The sequence below is a fragment of the Hemitrygon akajei genome, chromosome 7, assembly GCF_048418815.1.
Source record: "Hemitrygon akajei chromosome 7, sHemAka1.3, whole genome shotgun sequence".
NCBI classification, from domain to species: Eukaryota; Metazoa; Chordata; class Chondrichthyes; order Myliobatiformes; family Dasyatidae; genus Hemitrygon; species Hemitrygon akajei.
The window spans coordinates 90,689,564-90,714,617 of record NC_133130.1 but is presented as its reverse complement, the minus strand read 5'-3'; the positions used below and the strand labels follow the sequence as shown (position 1 = coordinate 90,714,617).

The 25,054-nt window shown below is 45.2% G+C and overlaps 1 protein-coding gene across 2 annotated transcripts in view; it reads left to right on the top strand.

Annotated features, from left to right (window-relative positions):
* Positions 1 to 25,054, top strand: part of dtd1 (D-aminoacyl-tRNA deacylase 1) — a 170,320-nt gene that overhangs the window by 15,368 nt on the left and 129,898 nt on the right. Inside the window, exons 3-4 of one of the 2 annotated variants that reach the window (XM_073051406.1) lie at positions 2,891 to 3,126; positions 20,328 to 20,421. In XM_073051406.1, coding sequence (XP_072907507.1) covers positions 2,891 to 3,126; positions 20,328 to 20,421 — 330 coding nt within the window. Of the gene's footprint in view, positions 1 to 2,890; positions 3,127 to 20,327; positions 20,426 to 25,054 lie in introns of both variants that reach the window. The other variant, XM_073051407.1, reaches the window with a different exon arrangement.

The window sequence follows — 25,054 nt, the reverse complement described above, 5'->3', positions numbered from 1 at the left end:
AGGCTTTCAATTGAAAATGTATTTACTTATTTAAGCTGTCTTCCTCAGCAAGATGTCTTTTTCCTTTCATTTTCCAAAAGAATTCAGTTAACTATCCCACCAGCTCGGTTAACAATTTTGTGTCCTATCGTTTGTTGCTGATGTTCTCAATCAGATTCTTGTTCGTGTGCAAGCCCAGGGGTTCTTAACATTTTCCTTAAAGTTGCTATTTAAAATATATATTCTTTGTCTTTAAGCCATTCCTAATAAATAAATGATTGAACCAAAAAGGAACAGATTGAGTAGAAGTCAAAGTTCCTTTACAAACAAGGATTTAAAGTAGGATCATGAGGTTCTGCAGATGCAGAGAAACCAGAGCAAGATGCTGGAGGAACTCAGCAGGTCAGGCAGCATCTGTGGAGAGGAATGAAGAGCTGTCAATCCAGGCTGAGACCCTTCATAAGGAATTTAAAGAGATTTTAAAGTTGGCTGCTTTGAACTCACTTACTTTAAATTCATTGAAAAGTCAAAGGAGGGGTGTGTCATATTGACTGGCTTATAAAAACGCTTAGGATGTGGGGATTATCAACAAGGGAATCAATAAACATCCCAGCGATGAGCCACCACCTTCACCTACTGCAGTCGTTCTGGTCGAAGTATTCCTGTGGTGCTGTTGGGTTGTAAGTTCCAGGAGGTAGACTGGTGATACACTTCCAAGAGAAGATGCTAAGCAAGTTGGAGGGGAACCTTGGCCCCCCTGCCCATGTCGTTCCTGATGGTAATGGTCCTTGATTTGGAGAGCTGATGTCAGAGTAGTCCAAATGCACTTTGTAGACGGTGAACGTTGTAGCCACCGTGCACTTCTGGTGGGGCGAGGAAAAGTTCAGGTGGTGGTTGGTCTTCTCCTGTCTTGTCCACATGCCTGGTCAGTAACGTGAGGAACTAGAGGGAGAATTGGACCAGAGAATGAGAGAATGCCCAGGCAAATGATTCAGCTGAAGGTTGGGTTGAGGTAATTGACCTGAGGCTGAGGACTTGTTAGCACTGAAGTGGTTGACTTCCAAGAATCACAACCACTTAATTTTAGCACGTAGGTCAACTCCTGCCAGGCGGCAGATTTCTCGCTGATTCCCATTACCTTCAGTAATGCTCAGAGCAATTGGTGCTTCTAGTGTAACAAACGTTGTCTAGAGCACCAGGAGGAATCTGCCTGCAGTCAGTGCTTCAGTCTAGCGTCCCACCCAAAGGACCACAGCTTTGACACAACAGCACTCCCCCAGTGCTGAGGTGGTGACATTAGCCCTGGTTTTTGTGTTAGGATCAGGGGAGAGGTGCAGGTGACCCTAATGCAAGGTAGGCAGGTACCAGTTTTATTGCTCAATGTGGCTATTGTGTGTGTGTTTTTTTTTAAACAAGCTAACTGTCCAAGGATGAGCTGGTGAAACAGCCAATGTTTACATCTCACTGATTAGTAACAGAGTGGTACAGCTGGTAGTCATGCTGCCCTGCACTTCCAGAGGCCTGGGCTCGACCTAAGCCTCTGGTTCTGTCTGTGTGGAGTTCGCACACTCTCACCATAGCTGTGTGGGTTTACCCTGGGTGCCTCAGTTCCCACCCACATCCCAAAGATGTGCAGGTTGGTGGTTTAACAGGCCACTATAAATTGTCCGTAGTGCATGGGTGAGTGCCAGATACTGGGGGAGTCGAAGAGATTGTGGGGAGACTGGGATTGGTGTACATGTATGTTTGATGGTTGTCATGAACGCAAAGATCTCCAACTATTCAGGATACTTTCAAAGACAGGTGTGTAAAAATGGCCCAAAGGATCACTGGGGACCCGTCACCCCAACCACAAACTGTTTCGGATGCTACCATCCGGGAAATGGTACCACAGCATTAAAGCCAGGACCAACAGGCTCCAGGACAGCTTTTACCAGGCCATCAGACTGATTAATTCTTGTAGATACATTTGAATTTCTATGTTATATTGACTGTCCTGTTGTACATACGATTTATCATAAATTACTATAAATTGCACATTTAGTCGGAGACATAACGTAAAGATTATTACTCATGTATATGAAGGATGTAAGAAATAGTCAATTCAGTTCAACTTCTCAGCAGTCATGAACTCTGTGGACTCGGGACTTCTCTGCAGGATGACTCCTGGCAGGGTGTGCACACGTTGTACCTGCCGATATCAGAACTGGTCTTAGTTCTAATGGTCTACACTAACAGCCTGCAGGTTTCAGTTCTAGGATATTGGTTTATTATCGTCACGTGTACCAACACACAAGAAAAGCTTGCTTTGTGTCCTGGTCAAATCACTGCACGGTGCTTTGAGATAGAACAAGGCAAAACAATAACAATGTGGAATAAAATGTAAAAGTTACAGAGAAAAAGTAAGCAATAAAAGTGCAAGATCATCCCCGGGTAGATAAGGAGTTAAAGAGGCTGTTTTATTGTTGAGGAGGTATGTTGTTCGGTGAGATTTATGGTTCAGCCAAGACCAGGAAAACCTTCACCAAGTTTGGGGTAATTTGTCTTCTCTCTCCCAGTCTATCACAACTGCATCCCTGCTCTTCTCCCCTAGGGGCTTTCTCTCTCACCGCTCAGTGCCCACCAGCACACCCTTCCATGTAACCCTGACCCCTCCACCCCTGGGCCTTTCTCTCCCCCCTCCCATCCAAGTCCTGTCCCTCCTGTCACCCTCTTCTGAAGTTTGCAGGCGGTGGATCTAATTGGGCTACTTTTCTCCCGTGATGTTGACCATTTGGCCCCCGCTTCATTCTTGCTTTGCTGACTTGTACTTGTTCACTTTTCAAATGCATAAAGAATTTGAGAATGCCTTGCTTCTTGCTGTAAGCCTCCCGTGCGTTTTGCTAAATTTCTCGTTTTGTCATTGCAACAGGGTTCGCAAGATCCTGAACCTGAGGTTGTTTGAAGATGAAAACGGGAAGCATTGGTGTAAAAGTGTGATGGATAAGCAGTATGAGATCCTCTTCGTCAGTCAGTTCACACTCCAGTGCATCCTGAAGGGTAACAAGCCTGACTTCCACTTGGCAATGGGAGCTGAGCACTCGGAGGCCTTCTACAGTGGTTTCTTGCAGCACGCCCGGAAGGCCTATAGGCCAGAGCTCATTAAAGGTAGGGGGAGCCATTGGGCCAGGCCCGCAGCCTGCAGGGGTGTGGGTAAAAGCATGGGTACATGGTGGCTGGTTAAGGTTGGGCCCTGTTACAAAGGCCTCAGGATGTTCTTCCCATTGAGCGGCTGCCTATTGAGAATGGGCCTTTGCAACCTAGGTCACCAGGAGTATCTGGAAATTCTCCTGGGATTGACCTGCAATAGAGAGTTTCTCTAGAACGGCCCTACAGTGTGTCTGTACGTGCCCAACTAGTCCTTAAGCCTTTCAGGCTACTGGCTGCCGTTGGACTATGCTTGTGTGACATCATGCCTCCAATTGTCCTGTGGGATCTCATGATGGGCTGACTGGCAAAGTTCCCAGGCCCAAGGCCAACGTTCCTGAATGCATGGTGAAATTGCCCAGGTTTGGGATGAAGACTGCCCAAGAACTTCCCAAACTGGGCCTACTCTCTGCTTCTCTGTTCAGCCATATTCCCTTCCTCTCTTGGGTTCTTCCTAATCACTCCACCTTCCCCCTTTTCTCTTACCAGTCTGCTTCGGGAGTACCAGAAGAGGAGAGGGTTCCCTCTTTAAAACATCCTGTAAGAAAACGTGGGGGGACTAGGTCAGTCAGCCCCTCAAGTCTGCACCACCATTCTTGGGTGATCTACACCACACAACTCAACCTCTTCTCTGTGCTCTTTCCCCCCAGCTGTCAGTTCCCTGATCATTCAAAAAAATTATCTGTCTCAGTTTTAAACACCTCTGAATATCCAGCCTGTGCACCTCTCGGGAGCGGAGAGTACTACCAGAGATCCACCAGCCTCTGTGAGAAGAAGTATCTGTGTACTTTTGTTTTAAATGATAGCTCTGCCACCCATCCCTGCATAATTATCTTGTAGCTATGTCCCTCTAGTGAGAACATCTTGGCTTTCAGCCCGGCTTAACCTTAAGATCATGTCTGTTTTGAATTTGATTTCCCCCTCATTTCTTTTGGGTAACCACAGGCCAGTACTGAGTTGATCTGAAGCTGTTGGATGGGTAGTGGTCGGACCTGGAACACATGACCTGAGTAGGTGTGGGGGGCAGCTTTGATGGGTGCTGCAGTCACTTGGAAGGGAAAGGTTGACAGAGCTCTGAGGAAAGAGTTCAGGAATCCTCTATGCACTTCCTCAGTTCCAAGCATGTCCTTCCTTAATATAGGGAGCAAATCCAGACATTACACATCAGGTTGTGGTACCACCAACGTAGACAGATGTATAGGATGGAAAATGGCCCTTTGGCTTAAGAAGTCCATGCTGGCTTAAACTAATCTCATTTGCCTGTGTTTCACTATTACCCCTGTAAACCTCTCCTATCCCCGTACCTGTCTAAATGCCTTTTAAATGTAGTAAGTGTAACCGCCTCAACCTCCCCTGGTAGTTTGTACCCACCATCCTCTGTGTGGTAAAACTTGCCCCTCGGTTCTCCTTTAAATCACTTCCCCCCTCACCTTAAGCCCTCTAGTTTTAAACTCAGCAAACCTGGAAAGAATGTCCACTGACTTGATCTAAGCCCCTCATGATCTTCTACACTTCCATAAGGTCATCCCTCGACCTCCATTGGTCCAGGGAAAACTGTCCCAGCCTATTCCAATTTCTCACTGCAACTAAGTTCATCCAGCCCCAGGAAAATCCTTGTGAAACCTTTCTGCACCCTCCGGGGTTGAATGACACACTTCCTGTACTGTGTTGACTAGAGCTGCTCGTGATACTCCCAGTGCAACTTCACCAATATATTGTGCATCCTGTGCCATGGTACCAAGACTTCCCTCTTTCATACCCCTTTGGAATAAAAGTAGCATTCTGTTACACCTCCCAATTGCTTGTGTACTGGCTATTTGAGTTTCCTATCGTACAACTCCCAGATCCCTTTTGTACCACAACATTTTGTAGTTAGGCTTATGCTGCGTATATAGTCTGATAGACAGTTTAGATCCAGTTTGGGTCAGCTGTATATTCTGACTGGGGTTTGAATTGGGTATCTGTGTGCTGTGCTCTTTATCCACGTTAGAGAAATGTATTGATTAGGCTTCCATCCTCACACAGGTTAATTGTGTGTTATGAGATTGTTGTTAGGATGGTCAGACATAGAAAGATTAGTTGGTGCTCAGGTTCTGGTTGAGCTTAGATTGACCATGTTTCAAAGATTATGAGGCTGTCGGATTACTTGAGGCCAGGAGTTCTGGGCTGCTGCGGGCTGTGCCGATTGGGTGTCCTCACTAAGTTGGGCATCGATATGGTGTTCCTGGAGGAGTTCGGAATCACCAGATTGTGTAAAGAGGGGTGGTGGGCAACTGTCATTCACTGGTCCATCGCACTCATTCTTGTAATCATAGCCATTTTTATACTATGTTGCGCATGCCAGCTGATTAAGAGTGTTTCTGCATTTACTTAGCTGCTTAAAAATGGTTATTTCTGGTATATGTGATATTGTTTCACCCTCTTATGTGTGTTGGCTATGTGGTGCGTCCTCCGAGGGGTGGAGTGAATCCAGAGATACCGGCCACGTGACAGATGCACTGCCACCTGGCTGGTCGGAGGACACACCACATGCCAATCAACATTTGGTCCCTCCCAACTAATCAATGCACACCTAAATTACTGTCACCTTAATTGGATTATCTCGCCCAGCCCCATGCTATAAAAGGTGAGACATGTGCCTGGCTCGCTCTCTCTTACAGACCACCTCATTGAAGGTAAGTGCATTGATTTATGCTTGGGAAGGTCTGTCGTTTGTCCTGGTAAGGGAGCCGCAGCTATCCAAGGTCAAGGGGGATAGCTGTTGTAGTGCTTTTCCCTTGTTCTTCGTTTGTGTAACTGTACCCTGTCCCCACACCGCTTCCTGTGCATTGTAGTTGCTTGTGTTGACCGGACTTCCCCTTGTAAATAAATTCCTTATTATTAAAACTGTGTGTGTCCAAACCCTGGGATTCTCCTTTCCACAGACAGCCACGAAACAAACACCACAGAACCCATTCAATAAAATGTCAAACAGCCAACGCATAAAAGAAAAAGTCACGCAAATGACAAAAAACGAGTGAAAAGCACCGCAGTCTAGGAATGTTCAGTTTAGTTCAGTTCAATTCAGCACTGTGCTCATTGACTACAGGCCTGACCCGGTCAAAACCGCACAAAGTAGCAATCAAAAAAGGAGTTTTTAAAATGCTGAGTGTGGCTTTTCAGTGGAGAGGACGTTTCCAATAGTGGGAGAGTCTAGGGCCAGGGGGGCAGAGCTTCAGAAGAGAAGGGTGTCCTTTTAGAACTGAGGTGAAGAGGAATCTCTTTAGACAGAGAGTGGTGAATCTGTGGAACTCATCGCCATGGATGGCTGTAGAGGCCAAGTCATTGGTGTGTTTAAATTGGGGATTGATGGTAAGGGTGATTAGTAAGGGTCTCAAATGTTACGGGGAGAAGGTAGGTAGGTGCCTGAGGTTTAAAGGGATAGTAAATCAGCCGTGCATGATTGGCAAAGCTGACTTGATGGGCCGCATGGCCTAATTCTGCTCCTTTATCATACGGTGTAATGGTCAGTTTGGAAACCTAGTTCAAACCCAGAGAATGACAGGTCCTGACCATCAGGGAGCACAAGCACTTGGCCTTTGAAAACAGAATTCATTGCTGGTTTTAGAGCACCACTGACAGCAGATGGGGAACAAATCGTCCACCTGTGGGTTCAGCCTGCAGGCTTGGGGGTCCATGGAAAACTGGAAGGTGCAGCTTTAATCCATCGCATCCTTTTCAGAATCAGGTTTATCATCACTGACCTATCTCGTGAAATTTGTTGTTTTGTAGCAGTTCAGAGCAAGAGAATTGTTGCAGAATAAATTGACAGTGCAAAAAATGAGGTAGTGTTCGTGGGCTCATTAATCAATCAGAAACCTGATGGCTTAGGGGAAGAAGCTGTCCTTAAAGTAGAAGCCAGAGGGTGGTAGTCGAAGGGATTTCTTCGAGCTGGAGGTCTGTGCTTAGTAGTGTTCTGCACGGATCTGTATTGGGTTCTCTACTGTTTGTGATGTATATAGATGACCTGCATGAAAAGGTATATTGGTGGGTTAGTAAATTTGCAGATGGTACAAAGATTTGAGGCGTTGCAGATGGGGTAGCAGATTGGCAAAGAATACAACGGGATATACAGTTGCAAGAAAAAGTTAGTGAACTCTGCAATTACCTGGTTTTCTGCATTAATTACTCATAAAATGTGGTCTGATCTTCATCTAAGTCACAGTGATAGACAAGCACAATCTAAACACAAAAAATACTGAGTACATCATTTGAACAATCACAGTCTAGGTTCAAAAAGGTATGTGAACCTCTAGGATAATGCCTTCGACAAAAGCAATTTGGAGTCAGGTGTTTCAGTCAATGTGTTGAGATTGGAGGTGTGGGTTGTAGAGGTGCCCTGCCTTATTTAAAAAAAAAGGTACACAAAGTCAGGTTACTGATACAGCCTGCTCTTCTCAAGAAAGATCTGTTTGTGTGCACCATGCCTCGATCAAAACAACTTTCAGAGAACTTTAGAAGAAGAATTGTAGAGATGCATGAAGCTGGAAAAGTCTGCAAAAGCATTTCTAAAAGTCCACAGTAAGAGAAATTATCAATAAATGGAGGAAAGTCAGTACTGTTGCTACTCTCTAGGAGTGGGCGAACTGCAAAGATCACACCAAGAGCACAATGTGCAATGCTGAAGGAGGTGATAAAGAACCCAGGGGTAACAGCAAAAGACCTGTAGAAATCTCTAGAACTTGGTTAAGTCTCTGTTCAGGTGTCCACTATAAGAAAAACACTGAGCAAGACTGGTGTTACAGAATAAATGTGTATGAAAAAAAAAATGTGTTACCCAGCCCCCCTCCCCTTAACCCCTCCCCCCTAACATCCCTAGTAAAAAAAAATAAGAAAGAAAAAAAAAGAAAAAAAAAGACTGGTGTTCATGGAAGGACGCCACGGAGGAAACCACTTCTCTCCAAAAAAAAACATTGTTGCATGTCTCAAGTTTGCAAAAGACCACCTGGATGTTCTGTAACGCTTCTGGAACAATGTTCTGTGGACAGATGAGACAAAAGTTGAACTTTTTGGCAGAAATGTACTTTGCTATGTTTGGAGGAAAAAGGGCACTGCACACCAAAACCAAAACCTCATCCCAAATGTGAAGCAGGGTGGAAGGAGCGTCATGGTTTGGAGCTGCTTTGCTGCCTCGGGGCCTGGACTGCTTGCAATCATTGAGGAAGCAATGAATTCAAAAATGTATCAAGACGTTTTGCAGGAGAATGTCAGGGTAGCGGTTCATCTCCTGAAGCTTAATAGAATTTGGATGATGCAACAAGATAATGATCCAAAACACGAGTAAATCAACAACAGAAAGAAAAAAAAAATGTGTTTTGGAATGGCCAAGTCAGAGTCCAGACCTTAACCCAAATGAGATGCTGTGGCATGACCTGAAGAGGGTTGTCCATGCAAGGTATCCCAGAAATATTGATGAACTGAAACAGTTTTGTATGGAGGAATGGTCTAAAATTCATCCTCACCATTGTGCAAGTCTGATCAGCAACTACAGGAAATGTTTGGTGGCGGTTATTGCTGCTAAAAGAGATCCCACCAGTTATTAAATACAAGGGTTCACATGCTTTTTCCAGCCTGGACTGTAAATGATTAAACAATGAGCTCAATAAAGACATGAAAAGTACAATTGTTTGTGTGTTATTAATTTAGGCAGATTGAGTTTTTCTATTATTGTGACTTAGATGAAGATCTGACCATATTTTATGAGTAACTAATTAATGCAGAAAACCAGGTAATTGCAAAGGGTTCACAAGCCTTTTCTTGCAGCTGTAGATCAGTTGTGGATATGGGCAGAGAAATGACAGATGGAGTGTAACCCAGCCAAATGTGAAGTGTCGCACCTTGGTAGGTCAAATGTAGAGAGCCAGGACACTGTTAATGGCAAAACGCTTAACAGTGTTGATGAGCAGAAGGCATTTGGAGTCCAAGTTCATAATTCACTGAAAGTAGCTATACAGGTTGATAGGATGGTTAAGAAGACATATGGCATGCTTGCCTGTATTAGTGGAGACTCCGAGTTTAAAAGCCAGCTTTGTAAAATTCTAGTTCGGCTGTATCTAGAGTATTGCATACAGTTTTGGTCACCCCATTACCGGAAAGATGTCAAGGCTCTGAAAACCTGTGCCAACCAACTGGCTGGAGTGTTCAAAGACTCTGCTGCAGCCTGAACTTCCCACCTGCTTCAAAAGGGCGACAGTCATACCAGTGCCCAAGAAGATCAGGGTGAGCTGCCTCAATGACTATCACCCAGTGGCACTCACACCTACAGTGATAAAGTGCTTCAAGAATAAACTCCTGCCTAAGCAAGACCCTGGACCCACTGCAATACGCCTATTGCTACAATAGGTCTACAGCGGCTGTCCACTCAGTCTTGGATTATAGTAATAGAGTCATAGAGAAGTACAGCACAGGAGCAGGCCCCTTGGCCCATCTAGTCCATGCCAAAAGCATTTAAACTGTCTACTCCCAATAGCCTGCACTGGGATCATATCCTTCCATATCCCTACTATACATGTACCTGTCCAAACTTGTCTTAAATGTTGAAATTGAACTCGCTAATACCCACGTCAAGCCTCTGTTTATTGACTACAGCTCAGCGTTCAACACAATCAAACCCTCAGTTCTAATCAACAAGCTCCAAACAAAACCTGGGCCTCTGTATATTCCACTGCAACTAGATCCTTGACTTCCTCACTGGAGACTGCAGTCTGTGCAGATCAGAAATAACATCTCCTCCTCACTGACAATCAACACTGGCTTACCTCAAGAATAAGTGCTTAGCCCAATCTGTTTACTCTATCTACACCCATGATTGTGTGGCTCGGCCAAAGATACAGCTATTGTTGCCAGAATTTCAGATGGTGATGAGGAGGCATACAGTAGCCAGATAGATCAGCTGGTTGAGAGGTGACACTGCAATAACCTTGTACTAAATGTCAGTGAGACAAAGGAACTGATTATGGACTTGAAGAAGGGGAAATTGAGGGATCAGCAGAGGAATGGGTGAACAGATTCAAGATGGGGCAGTACAGTGGCGTAGAGGTTAGTACAACGCTTTACAGTACAGGCGATCCGGGTTCAACTCCTGATGCTGCCTATAAGGAATTTGTATGTTCTCCCTGTGAGCTCGTGTGTTTCCTGTGCAGTTTCCTTGCACGGTCCCAAGACGAAGCGTTAATTGGTCATTGTGTGGGTTGCTGTGTGGCATGGCTCAAAGGGTCCAAAGGTGCTACTGCATGCTGTATCTCAATCAATTAATCAAAGTTCCTGGACATCAACATCTCTGAAATTTTATCCTGTGCCCAACCTATTGATGCAAAGACAGTGACTATATTTCATTAGGAGTTTGAGGAGATTTGGTATGTCACCAAAGATTTGCAAATTTCTACGGATGTAACTGTGGAGAACATTCCAACAGGTTGCATCACTGACTGGTATGGAGGGGGGCCACTACATAGGATCGAGGGGAAAAAGCTGCAGGAAGTTCCAACATGGGCACAAACCTCCCCAGGATCCAGGCTGTCTTCAAAAGGTGATGCAACAAAAGGGCAGCATCCTTCATTCAGGACCTCCATCATCCAAGACGTGGTCTCTTCGCATTGCTATCATCGAAGAGGACAGGAGCCCGAAGACACACACACCTAATGATTCAGGAATAGCTTCTTCCCTTCTGCCATCAGATTTCTGATTGGACCATGAACCCATGAACACTACCTCACTATCTTTTCTCCTTTATTTTTGTATTACCTAATTCTTAATAATATATTGTTGTAATTTCTAGGTTTTTATTATTATCTTTTGCAATGTACTGCTGCAGAACAAATTTCATGACATATGCCAGTGGTATTAAACCTGATTCTGAGGCTTCAGAGAGGGTGCAGAAGAGGTTTAGCAACATGCTGTCTCGTTTCGAGGGCATGTGTTGTAACGAGAGGTTGGACAAACCTGGGTTGTTTTCTCTGGAACAGTGGAGGCTGAGGGGAGATCTGATAGAGGTTTAGAAGATCATGAAAGGCATAGAGAGAGCAGACAGATAGTATCTTTTTCCCCAGATTTGAAATGTCTGATAGCAGAGGGCATGCATTTTAGAGGAGAGGGAGTAATTTTAAGTAAGATGTGAGAGGCATATACATTAGGGACTTTTAAGAGACATTTAGATAAGCATTTAAATGTGAGGAAAATGGAGGGTATGGAGATTGTGTAGGTATAAGGGATTAGTTTAGTTGGCCAATTGGTTTCTAACATAATCGGTTTGGTACAACATTGTGGGCCGATTGGCCACTTCCTTTGCTGTACAGAAAAAAAAGTTGTTGAGTGTGTGTTTTCAGGCTCCTGTACCTCCTCTCTGATGGGGCAACGGAACGAACACATGTTCCTGATGGTGAGGATCTTTAATAACTTTGTCTTCTTGAGGCACCACCTCTCGAAGATGTCCCTGATGCTCGATAAGGATTGTGCATCCGGCTCAGCTGGCGGAGTCCACGGTCCTCTGCAGCCTCTTGCGATTCTGGGTATTGGAGCCTCCATACCAGGCTGTGATGGAACCAGTCAGAATGCGCTCTGCCATACATCTGTAGACATTTGCTGGAGCTTTTGGTGACACACCAAATCACCTCAAACTCCTAATGAAGTTGAGCCACTGATGTGCCTTTTCCATGACTACGTTAAAATGTTGGGCCCAACATGGATCCTCCGAGATGTTGCTCACCCTTTTCACCTTTGACCCTCATGCTCTGAGTAAAAACATGACACGTATAGAGACACATTTTTCAGGGAACTGGCTGTCTCCTTTGTCCCATACATACAGGGGAGCAAGAGGGCCCCTGTGGACTCCAGCTTTTGAGCTGAGATTTCACACGTCCCAGAAATCGGCATGAGAATGAAATACCAAATACTGCATTCTGAGCAAATTATCCTGACCTGGGTAAGGTGTTGAACTGGATGTGCACACTCCACTCTGAGTGTACAGTACACCCGGACTGATTTGAAACGACCACCAAAGGTGCAATGTGGGAGTGAAATCAACAAGCTGATGGCACCTTCTATTTTGTGGAGTGCTTGCGATGGGAATCCTACGCTGTTTCGCTTGGGACCGTCCTCTGGGGAAGGCAAAACACTCGACAAGTGTCCTCACTGAAACCCGACATGGGGCAGTGGCAGGGAACAGAAGTCCTTCAAGGTCAACCTTCAGCAATTTCCACAGACAACAGAATTGACAAAGTTGCAGGGTCCCGTTTTGTTCCTGATGAATGTTGCCAACGGTTTGAATTTGGCGCTGATGTTTTGTGATGTTATTTGATCGTCCTGGAGACTGCCGCTTCATTATTCCTGGGCAGCTTGTCTTTTCTGCATAGCCCTTGGTCTCTATCATCATCTGCACGTTAACCTGTGGTCAGGAAGGCTGTGCTCCTGGGATTTGTTGCCCGTTTGAAAAGGCGTGCAAAATAGCTTTCACCCTCGTGGAATCTTCTCTTGTATCGGCCTTCATGAATAATAAATAATAGGCCTGCAGTGCAGTCCCTCAAGACCCTAGCACAGTTGAAAATTTGTTACACATTTCTCAATTTGCCCTATTTCTGTCAGTTTAGAAGTGCACAGGCTGCGTTCTGACTGTAGTGGAAAAGTGTTTCTTGTAGGTTAATTGAATGGACAGTCGAAAACTGATCTTTTTAGATCATATTTTAAAGATCTTCTGGTTTTATTTTAGGTCTTCAGTTGCAATGTAATCGCACTTTAAAAGGTTGCAGTGTTGCATTTTGTGCTGTGGGACTCATTGTGGCCCCCATCTCATCATAATATGCAGGACACTCCTACCTCTTGATGCAGTGCAGCTGCAGCATATTTTGTAATTTAGATAAGTTCTTTCCACTCAAAATTCCCTCAGTTTGTTACCTGGAACTCCGGGGGTTCTTGAATTCTGATTCGGAGATTGAACATCCTCGAAATACTGGTCGTCAGTATTGCAGTCAGATGATGATGGTGGCTGGTTCTTCGCTTGCGAAGATCAGGAGGATAGATTGCCCCTTCTCCATTGCTTTAGGGCTTTTCTTCCTGCCTGCGCTGCGGATTTTAATAGTGTGGATTGGTGCATGCGGACCGATTCCACTCTTTAGGCCGGGGGATGTTCCACAATGGCACTGCGAGCTACAATGACTGAGTATTGGAGTTCTCCTCTTCCTCCTAGGCAGACTGCCTGGTGAGGCTAACAAGTCCCATCTACCTGGGTTTGGAATCAGAGTTGTCCTTCTCCTAGGCAGACTGCCAACCAAGGCTGATGAGCCCAGCCTGCCCGCCCAGTTATACCGCTGGGCACTCGGTCGCATCATGACGGAGCAAACTCAGCAAGAACAGGGATGTCTGGTGAAGGTGTTGCTATGGGCACAGTAGTGTAGGAGAGGCCATATGCAAGTGAGCTCCTGCATGGCAAACCACACAGTGGTCCTGCGGCGATCACTACACCTGAAAGAAGAGGCCTCGCCTTCCTTAAGTGAGTAGGACGTCCAGCCCAGGCCTCACCCGTCCCTTGCAGTCAAAAGTGTTATTTTGAATTAGTATATTTTTCAAAATTATTTCTCCTTTTACTCTCAATCCCAACCGTTGACTGGAGTCTGGAGGCCCTTGAGGAGAAACCTGACAATAGAAACTTCCCATTTCACTTCATGTTTTTTTATTTGCACAACTTATCGTCTTTCACACATTGGTTGTTTGTTGGTCTTTATTTCTGTTGTAGCGATGTACTACATACAGAGCTAGAAACAACGACACGCAGTCGGTAAGTCATTTTGAGACTAGTTTATTCAAACTTCGCGGCGCTGGCTTTTAATCGCTAGCTCCCGCCCTCTCCGGGCGGAAATGGCATCAGAGGTGCATTACCAAAGTCTCTCCCCGCGCGCGGGCTATTTGTGAGCCGGTTTGCCTGCGCAGAAAGTAGTTGCCACACTGTATAATTTTTCACAAATGCTATTGTATTTATTTTCCTGTAAATGCCTGCACAAAAATGAATGTCAAGCTTAAAAGCTCAAAGCAAATTTATTTTCAAAGTGTATCCATGTCATCGTATGCAGCCCTGAGATTAATTTTCTTCTGGATATTCACAGAAAATACAAAGAAACACAAGACGGACGAACAACCAATGTGCAAAAGACAGCAAACTGTGCAAATACCAAAGGAAAAAAGGAATAATAGTAATTAATAAACTAAGCAATAGATATTGAGAACATGATAAAGAGTGCTTGAAAGTGTGTCCATAGGTTGTGGGAACAGTTCAGGGTTGGGATGAGTGAAGTTATCTCCTCTGGTTCATGAAACTTATGGTTGAGAGGCAAGAACCGTTCCTGATCCTGATGGTGTGGGTCCATAGGCTCCTGTAGCTCCTTTCTAATGACAGCAGTCAGAAGAGAATGGCCTGGGTCTTGGGGGTCCCTGATAATGGATGCTGCTTTCCTGTGACAGTACTCCATATAGATGTGCCCAGTGGCGGGGAGGGCCTCACTTGTGTCGGACTGGGCTGTATCTACTATTTTTTTGGCAGGCTTTGCCGTTCAAGGACATCGGTGTTCCCATACCTGGGCCGTGGTGCAACCAGTCACTCTCCATCACACAGATATAATAGTTTGTCAGAGTTTTAGATGTCCTGCTGATTCTTTGCAAACTTCTAAGAAAGTAAAGGCACTGCCATGCTTTCGTTGTAATGGCACTTACATGCTGGGCCCAGGACACATCTTCTGAAATGATAACACCCAGGAATTTAAAGTTGCTGACTCTCTCCACCTCTGAAAGGTTGTATTTGGTGTCATATTGTTTATGTTCTTCGATAATAAATTTACTTTGAGTTGGAACAGGACTGGCATACGTGTGGCTGCACTGATACACACATTGGATACAATAGGGTATTTAAGAGACTCTTAGATTGGTACATGGAGCCATTCGCTAGGGAAATCCTCAGCAGTTTCTACAGTAGGTTACATGGTCGGCACAACATTGTGGGCTGAAGGGCCTGTAATGTGCTGTAGATTTCTGTGTTCATTTCCAAAATAGCATTCTTTTGACAAAACTAATGATATGTAACCTGAACAACACTACAGGGTGACATTTAAAAGTTTTGATTACAGATCAGCAGTTTCAAACAAATAAAGTTGTAACAATATTAAACAAATTTGAGGGTAGTTGTACATTCCCATTCAAGTGCATTGGTAGACAGTAGTATAACTTGTCCCTCATACCTGATGCTGTTTCGGACGTTGAGGACTCACTATTGGTTACTACAAGCGATTCAACCTCAAAATGAGTTTAGATTTTAAAACTTAAATTCAGAAGTGGTAGTTTCTGTTGACTTCTACCAACAATAACTTGCATTTATGTTGCACACACACTGTTTTCACAGAACCCCTCCGTGCTTCTCAGAAGCATTGTGAATATGGTTTTAAATTCACTTTTATCAGGATCCAAACATTGCTAGTAAGATCAATGTTGATATTTGTCCCTGAAATACGAGGTTTGAGGGGTTGGCCAGACTCACTGAGGGTGGTAGTTCTGATGACAGGTCAGTGACCTGAAACACTCCCCTGTTCTTCTCTCTCCACAGATGCTGCTTGACCAGCTGAGTGTTTTCACCCTTCACTGTTCTTATTTCAAATTTTCAACCTCTGCACTTTTTCTTTTGCTTTTCATGGATGTACGAGGACTTGAATGAAGCAGATGGGTCTCTATAAAACTCCAATAGTCTTGTGGATGTAATTACAAATGAGTAGCTTTTATTTTAAAATAATCCAGATTATTAAATTCCACAGCTCAATTCCACAGTTCAAAGTACATTTATTATCAAAGTATGTATACTATGTACAACCTTGAGATTCGTCTCCTTGCAGGCAGTCACAAAACAAAGAAACCCAATAGAACCCATCACCAAAGAAGATGGTCAAACACCCAATGTGCAGAGATGACCAAATTGTAAGCAAGTGACACTCAGAACTGAAGTTCAGGAAAGTGAGTTCACAGCCACGAAGCCAGTCATCACTGCATCTGGTCCAGGAGCCCATTGATTGCATTGATCGTTGTCCATAAGAAGTGTGATCAATAGTGTAGTTAGTAGATTTGTTTGCTGCCAGAAAGGTGGTGCTGTGTTTCACCTGCGCCATCATAAACCAGAAGAATTTGGGAGCTTGGGTCTTATAATTACTTGTCCAGTGTACCAGGACATGTTCCCTAAACAGAATCTGACTCGGAGGCGTGTGAGGAAATAGTCAGATAGGTGATACAAACCATGGCCTGTGAGGTAGGTATCCGGAGGAGAGGGCTGGAGAGGTTTGGGAAAGGAATCCCAGATCTTGGGATCTGAACAATTGAAGGCATGGACACTAATGTTAGAGCTAAAGGCCAAGAGATTTTAAATGGAGAAGCGCAAAGATGAAAAGAGCCCCAGTAAAGAAAGAAGTGTAACGAAACCTCAAGTGTTAAACACAGGCAGCAGAGAGGCTTAGTAAATGGACCGGCCATCCCACAGCTCCACCCATCCACCCGGGTTCATTCCTGACCTCCTGTGCCGTCTGAGTGGCCGTTGCACCTTCTCCTGTATCCATGTGGTTTCTCTCACACACTGAAGATTAGTTGGTGGCTGTAAACAGCTGCCAGTAGGTGAGTGGTGGTCCGTAGGCCATTGATTACTGTAAGGATGGTCAGCGTGGACTCCAGTCAGCTGAAAGGCTTGTTTCACTGATCTTTGACTGTTTAGAAGGGTTGGACTCGGAACTAATGTTAGAACGCAGGGCTGGTAGGTGAATGCATCTTGCAATGAATTTCAGTACAGGGTGCAGAGCAGTTGATGGCTTATTATCATCCTGTGTGGGAGATGAGACCCAGACAGCTCATTCCATACACAGAGACATTGAGGCAGTACAAAGAAACAGAAGGCGGAATCTTAAACACGAGAAATTCTGCAAGTGCCATCCTCTCAGCCCTCCATTTTATTCTGGTGTCTTCCCCCTCCCCTTCCAGTCCTGAGGAAGGGTCTCGGCCTGAAACGCCAGCTGTTTATCCATTTCCGTGGATGGTGCCCGTTGCAGAATGCGGTGTTACGGTTACAGACGGCGTACGGTGCAGGGAGACGATCAGCTGCAAGGATGATGGTGAGGTCAACTGAGGGGTAGTCCGCAGGCCATTGATGGGAACACAATGAGGGATCAAGAGTTCACCTTTTGCATACAAGAGGCCCGTTCCTTCACAGTCAGTCGGTCAAAATCCTGGAACAGCTTTGCAGGGCTGAAGGGCTGTAGCGGTTCAAATAGGCAGCTCACTGCCACCTTCTTGAGGGCAGCTGCGGAGGGGCAATTAAATTCTCCCTCAGTCTGAGAAGCCCGCATCTATTGAATGAAAGTTTAAAAGTATTAAAATAAATAGGTGACTGGTTATTTTCTTAATTAAAATAGCTAACAAATTTATGAGGAAAGTTAGGTTTTAAAATAAAGCAGCAAAATAATCGGAGAAGAATAGCAACTGGCCTACCCGGCTGAGGTCCTACAGTTCCCACTGAAGTGCTGAGCAGCTTGTATCCAGGCCTAGGAATCACAGCAAGGCCAGATGTGCACTCTAGTGGGATCAAGCTGACAGATGTGGTCTGAATCTGTCAGTTAATCCTGGTCTTCCATGTTAGGAAGTGAGTGTGTTTGCTGCTGTTCAAACGCCAATGTTTGTTGTCGTTACCTAGCAGCTTCCTGCCTGTTAACTGTACAGTTGGCCAGCAGGCTTGATTTGATATTATTACCAATCGTTCATGTTTGGTAATGGTGCTGTTAATATATAAAACTAACTGTGCAAATGCATTAAGTAGTTGAATTATAGATGATGTTTAATCATTCCCTTTCATCCTAATCCCTCAGTAGTGTAAGTAATGCCTTTACCTTCTGCAGCTCAATTTCTTCTGCTTACTCAAGGCCTGCTGTGAACTTGACGGCCTCGACACTGGGCAGCTTGTCTTGGTCTGTATACCAGTGTCACTTCTCCCTGCTGGGGGCTGGAGAGCAAGGCAGAAAGTAAAGGAAACGAGGCAGGATTATAACCACCAGGAAACTAACCAGCTCTAAATGAGGAGCGCGAGAGCCAAGAGCAGGCTGTTGGATGTGTGGAGAGTGAGAGAAAATGGCACTGGTGGATTATGGGGTACTTTTCATTTCTTGGGATGTGGACAAGTGCCAGCATTTATTGTCCATCCTCAATAGCGCTTGCGGAAGTGTGTTGCTGTGTGAATGAAAGTTCTGGTAGATATGAGGCAGCATCTTTCTTCGACAAAACGATACATCAGGCATTATATTGAGACTCTTTTTGGTGGAAGGTCTGCTTGGCCCAGACTTACACATCATGTTATGTGCTAAAGATCAAAGAAAAATTCAGAGCAATTCAAACAAAATCCATATTTACAATGCTTCCTTATAAATACACACCCCTTTCACACCTTCCTCCTTTGCATACATACTACAGACACTTAAATACACACAAATAACAAATTTATATCAGCATTGTCTACCCATTGTTCAGAGCTGCATTGTAGATTTAATCTTCAATGCATATTCAGCTCTGAAGGCTGGTTACTGACGTTGATATTCGCTGTATGTCCTAACCTCAAAAACACCCTAACGAGCTGAGTCCACACTGACCTCCTTTCGTGGCACTCCGTCTGGTGAAGGTGTTCCCCCAGTGAGTTTCAGGACTTGGCCCCAGTGATGATGGTGTGATTTGCAGGGGAACCTGCAGGTGGCAGTAGTTCTCTTGCACCTGATGCCTTTGTCGTTCATGGTGACGGTTTGTGGTTTAGGGAGATGATGTTGGAGCTGACTGGACTGTCCATTTTGTAGACGGAACACACTCTAGCTGCTGGTGGGGGGAATAAAAGTTCAAGGTAGTTGATGGTGCTTCGGTCGAACAGGCCTTGGGTGGTGCTGGGAGTTTATGGGGTCACACTCGTCCAATGGCATTGATGTCAGCAACCTTGTCGTCATCTGACCTCATCTCCTCAGTCAGAGATGCTGCTCCCACTGAAGGGCGAGTGAACAAACTCCGTTGATGGTTTTTGAAAACAACAGGCCATGGGTACATGGAAATCCAAGAAATGAAGCTGAAATGTTCAGCAGGCCGGGCGGCATCTACAGAGGGAGAAATGGAGTTAGCGTGGTAGATCAATAACCTTTATTAGCTCTCTGGTTTCTTCGCATGTCCCAAAGGTGTTGGGGAAGCTAACTGGCCACTTTAAGTTACCCTGCAGTGGAGATACAGAATGTGGCAAAACACTGAAAGGGGGGCCCACTGAGAGAATGAGTGGCAGAGCTACGGAGAAGTAAGGAGAGGCTAGATTGGGACTGATAGGATTGCTTTGCTGAGAGCAAGCACAGGCTTAATGAGTCACAGAGCAGGACAGTACAGAAACAGGCCCTTTAGCCCATCTAACCTGTGCCAAACTATTATTCTGCCTAGTCCCATTGACCTGCACCCTCCATACCTCTCCCATCCTTAAGTGTTGAAATTGAACCCGCATCCACTACTTCTGCTGGCAGCTCGTTCCACACTCTCACCACCCTCCGAACGAAGACGTTTCCCCCCATGTTTCCCTCAACCATTTCACCTTTCACCCATAACCCATGACCTCTAGTTCTAGTCTCACCCAACCTCACTGGTAAAAGCTTGCTTGCACTTACCCTATCTATACATAAGAAATAGGAGCAGGAGTAGGACATCTGGCCTATCGAGCCTGCTCCGCCATTCAATGTGATCATGGATGATCTGGCCATGGACTCATCTTCATCTCCCTGTACGCCTCATAATTTTATTTAGCTCTATCAAATCTCCCCTCATTTTCCTACACACTGGGGGGTGTGGGGTGTGGAGGGAGTCCTAACCTATTCAACATTTCACTATATCTCATGTTCTGGGTTGACCTGCCTCCCTTTGTGTCAGTATGAGCAAGCATGTCTGGAGTCAGATTGGATAATCTTGTTTGTATCAAACCCTAGAGTTGTTGCTAACAACTGTGAATGTGGAGGATGGTGTCAATGTTCAAAGTGAACAAGAATAATAAATAAAAGGAAACGGAATATGACAAAAGTTGTGTAATCAGTTTAAATTGGTCTGCTTCATTTTAGATGGAAAGTTTGGAGCCTACATGCAAGTCCACATACAGAATGATGGTCCGGTCACCATTGAACTGGAGTCGCCTACAGGTCCTTCTGACCCAAGGCAGGTAAGAATGGGTGTCTATCCTGTTGCCTGAGTGGTCACGACTAATAGACCTATATTAATACTGGATTGCTGAAACTCACCTTTGTATCAACAGTGCAGCCCGTGATCGTAGAGCTAGTGCGATTTCAGGCTAGTATGGCCGTAGGCAAGCCTACAACACCCGGTGTTTCCAGGCGGTCTCCCATCCGAGTAATAACCAGACCTGAACCTGCTTAGCTTCTGAGATCGGATGAGATCAAATCATTGATTGCATGCAATCCAAACAATTTATACAAGTATCCTCAGCTACTCAGAGATCGGTGTTCTGAAACAGATACAAATATGTTCTGCCATGTAGAATTATTAACAAAGATGATTCAATTCAATTCTGTTTCTAATTTCATTTTTTAATGGATTGAGCGTTGTGGAAATGAACAATGCCTATTACATGGGCCTGCTGCAGGCTCCCTGAGGCATTAGTGTGGTAGTTTCTCATTTATCAGATCAGCTCTGCACCATTCACTTCCAATTAGTTCCCTGTCCGGGGGAGTTTTAGCCTGCAGGCAGGTGGCTGGGACTTTTACAAAGACGATAGAGGCAAGTTGCCCAAGCTGATTCTGGAAGTTATTGTCAGGCCATTCTCTGAACACAGCAGAAGGCCAAATTCCTATCAACTGGGCCTGGTCTGTTGCTGAGGAAACCAGACTCAAACCATGATCTGGGATGGTGACAATTATATTTCGCTATGTTCTGGATTTATCTTTGGCCTCACTATTCAGCTTGCTCCCTGTGATGCCCGTGTTGAAGAAATTAAGATTTAATTGTATTTACAGCAAAGGAGAGAATGATGTTATAATATTGCAGCATAGGCCACAGAAGATTAAACAATGTAATTTCCGCTTCTGCTCAGGGGAGCTGTTGTCTTTGTCCCTCCAAAGGGACTTTTTTCCTTCCCTATTAATTCTTCTCAGAGCACATACTGGTTGCCAACAAGGCAACAGCTTGCTTCAGGCAACTGCGAGCACTCGAACAAGACCGGTCTCCCTCTGGGCCCTTATCTTTATTCACCATCTCGCCCCAGTTTTCTCTTGGCATTGTGTTGTCATTCCTCCCCCCCCCCCCCAATGTGAACAAAAGACCGCTGGGTGGGATCAGCATTCCTCCCCCTTAGAAATGCACACAAGCTGCGTGGGAACAGACAGTGGAGGCATCGCCGCTTGACAAACCACCAGTCCTCGCTCACGGTGACCTTGCCGTCGGCATGCTTCTCGATGTTGGCCATGTGCTGGGGTTGCCTTTTGATAGCTGAACAGACCCAAGTTACAGGTGTGGCTGTTGGCGCCACAACGTTTAACAGGACATTCTTAGTCTGAGCTGCAGACTGAGAGAGGAGTCGAGCAGCCTAACGCAGTTCCCGTTCTCCACTAACCCAGCCCACTTCAGCCACCCCAGGGCTAAAGAATGGTTCTGTTTTTACAGACATCCTTGTGTCTATTTTATCCACAAAATACACCAAAGTCACTCAGCAACAAATGAGATGCTGGAGGAACTCAGCAGACGAGGCGGCAACTGTCGAGGGAAACTAACAACTGACGTTTCAGGTTGCGACCCTTAATCTGTCTAGGCCTTGACCTGAAATGTTGACCGTCCCTTTCCCTCCGCAGATGCTGCCTGACCCGCCGAGTTCCTCCAGCCCCTTGGTCTTCGCTCCAGATTCCAGCATCTGCGGTCTCCTGGGGGCTCCACACAAACCTCTCCGTGGTCACAACCCGATAACACAGTAATGTGACGAATGGCATCGAAAGCACTTAAGGCTGATGAGAAAGAGCAGTTACTAAAGGCGGGGAGAGGGAGAGGAAACTGCTCCTGCTGTTTGTAGAATGGATGTTTGAATATAGTTCAGACGTTTGAATTTAATAATATTATGGCACCTCTTTGATATGTGGAGGTGTCCCTAGGCTGGGCGTTTGTAATCTGGGAGCAGCCTGTATTCAGATACAATTGTCAGGACCTGGTATGGAGCTCTCCAGCTCTAGAGAGTAGAGGGTTGTGTCTGCCATCATGTTGCTTCAGATTCTGTTGGTACCGCTTCCACACAGCTTCTTCGTTTACAGCACGTCGTACGGACAGAGAAGGTTGATGTGCTTGGAACTGTTCCCATTAAGCCATTTGGACTCGCCTTTTCGGAGATATTCCCAACGTCCTGCACACTGAAACCTCACTTGCTTTTCTCAGTTCTGATGGAGGGTCACAGACCTGAAACACCAGTAGTTCCTCTCCCCACAGATGCTGCTAAGCGTTTTTACAGTTTTCTGTTTTTAGGGAAATGTAAATTGCTTTGTTGACTTTTGCTTTCTGCGAGAGTTGGTGTACCTGTTGGCAAGGGCTTTGAAAACTGCAGCTTTATTTTTCTGTTTGTAGGAATCTAAACTTCAGTTTCTTACTGTGCTGTCTTACACTTCCCTTCCTCCAGCCAAAACAAAAGAATGCCTTTGAAGTCTGTTTCACGTTGGGGTTTGGAGTTTGTTTGACCTGATGTCAGAATGCCTTTCAGGCAGCGCGAGGAAGTCCTGTCCACCGGGTTGGAAAGCATTCTGTCCCAGCTCCTGCTTGGCAACGGCCTGTGATTATTGTGTGCTTGAGTGGAGTCATTGTGAGAGACTGTCAAAGCTGGGAATGGGAAGTTGTGCAGATCAAATCTGAGTCACAGCGTCAGGGCACCATCAGGGTATCGAATCCAGCTCGGCCACAATCAGCAATTGCATCCTTCAGTGAAACGCATGTCCTGCAACGTACTGCATTTCATCTGCAAATTTATGAAAAGCATTCTCAAACATTTGCCTCTCTGTTGTTGCAATTTTCTTTCTGTGGACACTTGCTAATTTTAGCTTTTATGAATTGTCCTTGCTTTTACCTCAGTGGGAAAGTGTGCTTAGGAGGAATACGAGTAAGTGTGCAAGAGTGGAGGTGGAGGATAAATGTGTGGCTGAGGGATTGGAGCAGGGGGCAGGGATTCAGATTTATGGATCATTGGGGCAGGCGTGACCTGTACAAAAAGGACGGGTTTGACTTGAATCCGAAGGGGATTGATGTCGTGGGAGGGCTACCGGGGAGAGTTTAATCTAGAATTGCTGGGGGGTGGGAACCAAACTGAAGAGACGGAGGAAGAAGCGGTTGGCTCACAAATAGAGAAAGCTTGGAGACAGTGTGAGAGGTAGGATAGGTAAGTGATAGAGAAGGGATGCGCTCAGATTGATGGTTTGAGATGTGTTTATTTTAATGCAAGGAATATTGTGAACAAAGCGGATCAGCTTAGAGCGTGGATCAGTACTTGGAGCTATGATGTTGTGACCATTACAGAGACTTGGATGGCTCAGGGGCAGGAATGGCTACTTCAAGTACTAGACTTTAGATGTTTCAGAAAGGACAGGGAGGGAGGCAAAAGAGGTGGGGGCGTGGCACTGTTGATCAGAGATAGTGTCACAGCTGCAGAAAAGTAGGAAGTCATGGAGGGATTGTCTACAGAGTCTCTGTGGGTGGAAGTTAGAAACAGGAAGGGGTCAATAACTCTACCGGGTGTTTTTTTATAGACCGCTCAATAGTAACAGGGACATCGAGGAGCAGATAGGGAGACAGATTCTGGAAAGGTGTAAATAAAACCAGGATTTTTGTAGGAGATTTTAATTTCCCAAATATTGATTGGCATCTCCCTAGAGGAAGTGGTTTTGATGGGGTGGAGTTTGTTAGGTGTGTTCAGAAAGGCTTCTTGACACGGTATGTAGATAAGCCAAGAAGAGGAGAGGCTGTACTTGATCTGGTATTGGGAAATGAACTGGTCAGTGTCAGGTCTCTCAGTGGGAGAGCATTTTGGAGATAGTGATCACAGTTCTATTTCCTTTACCGTAGCATTGGAGGGGGATAGGGGCAGACAAATTAGGAAAATGTTTAATTGGAGTAAGGGGAAATATGAAGCTATCAAGCAGGAACTTGGAAGCATAAATTGGGAGCAGATGTTCTCAGGGAAATTTACGGCAGATGTTCAGGGGATATTTGCGTAGGGTTCTGCATAGGTTCATTCCAGTGAGGTACGGAAAGGATGGCAGGGTCCAGGAACCATGGTGTACAAAGGCTGTTGTAAATCTAGTCAAGAAGAAAAAAAATGCTTATGAAAGATTCAAAAAACTAGGTAATGATAGAGATCTAGAAAATTATTAGGCGAGTAGGAAGGAGCTTAAGAATGGAATTAGGAGAGCCAGAAGGGGCCATGAGAAGGCCTTGGCATGCAGGATTAAGGAAAACCCCAAGGTATTCTACAAGTATGTGAAGAGCAAGAGGATAAGACGTGAGAGAATAGGACCAATCAAGTGTGACAGTGGAAAGGTGTGTATGGAACCGGAGGAGGTACTTAATAAATACTTTGCTTTAGTATTCGCTATGGAAAAGGACCTTAACGATTGTAGGGATGACTTGCAGCAGGCTGAAAAGCTTGAGCATATAGACATTAAGAAAGAGGATATTCTGGAGCTTTTGGAAAGCATCAAGTTAGATAAGTCTCCAGGACCAGATGAGATATACCCCAGGCTACTGTGGAAGCTGATGGTAGAGATTGCTAAGCCTCTGGTGATGATTGTTGCATCATCAATGGGGATGG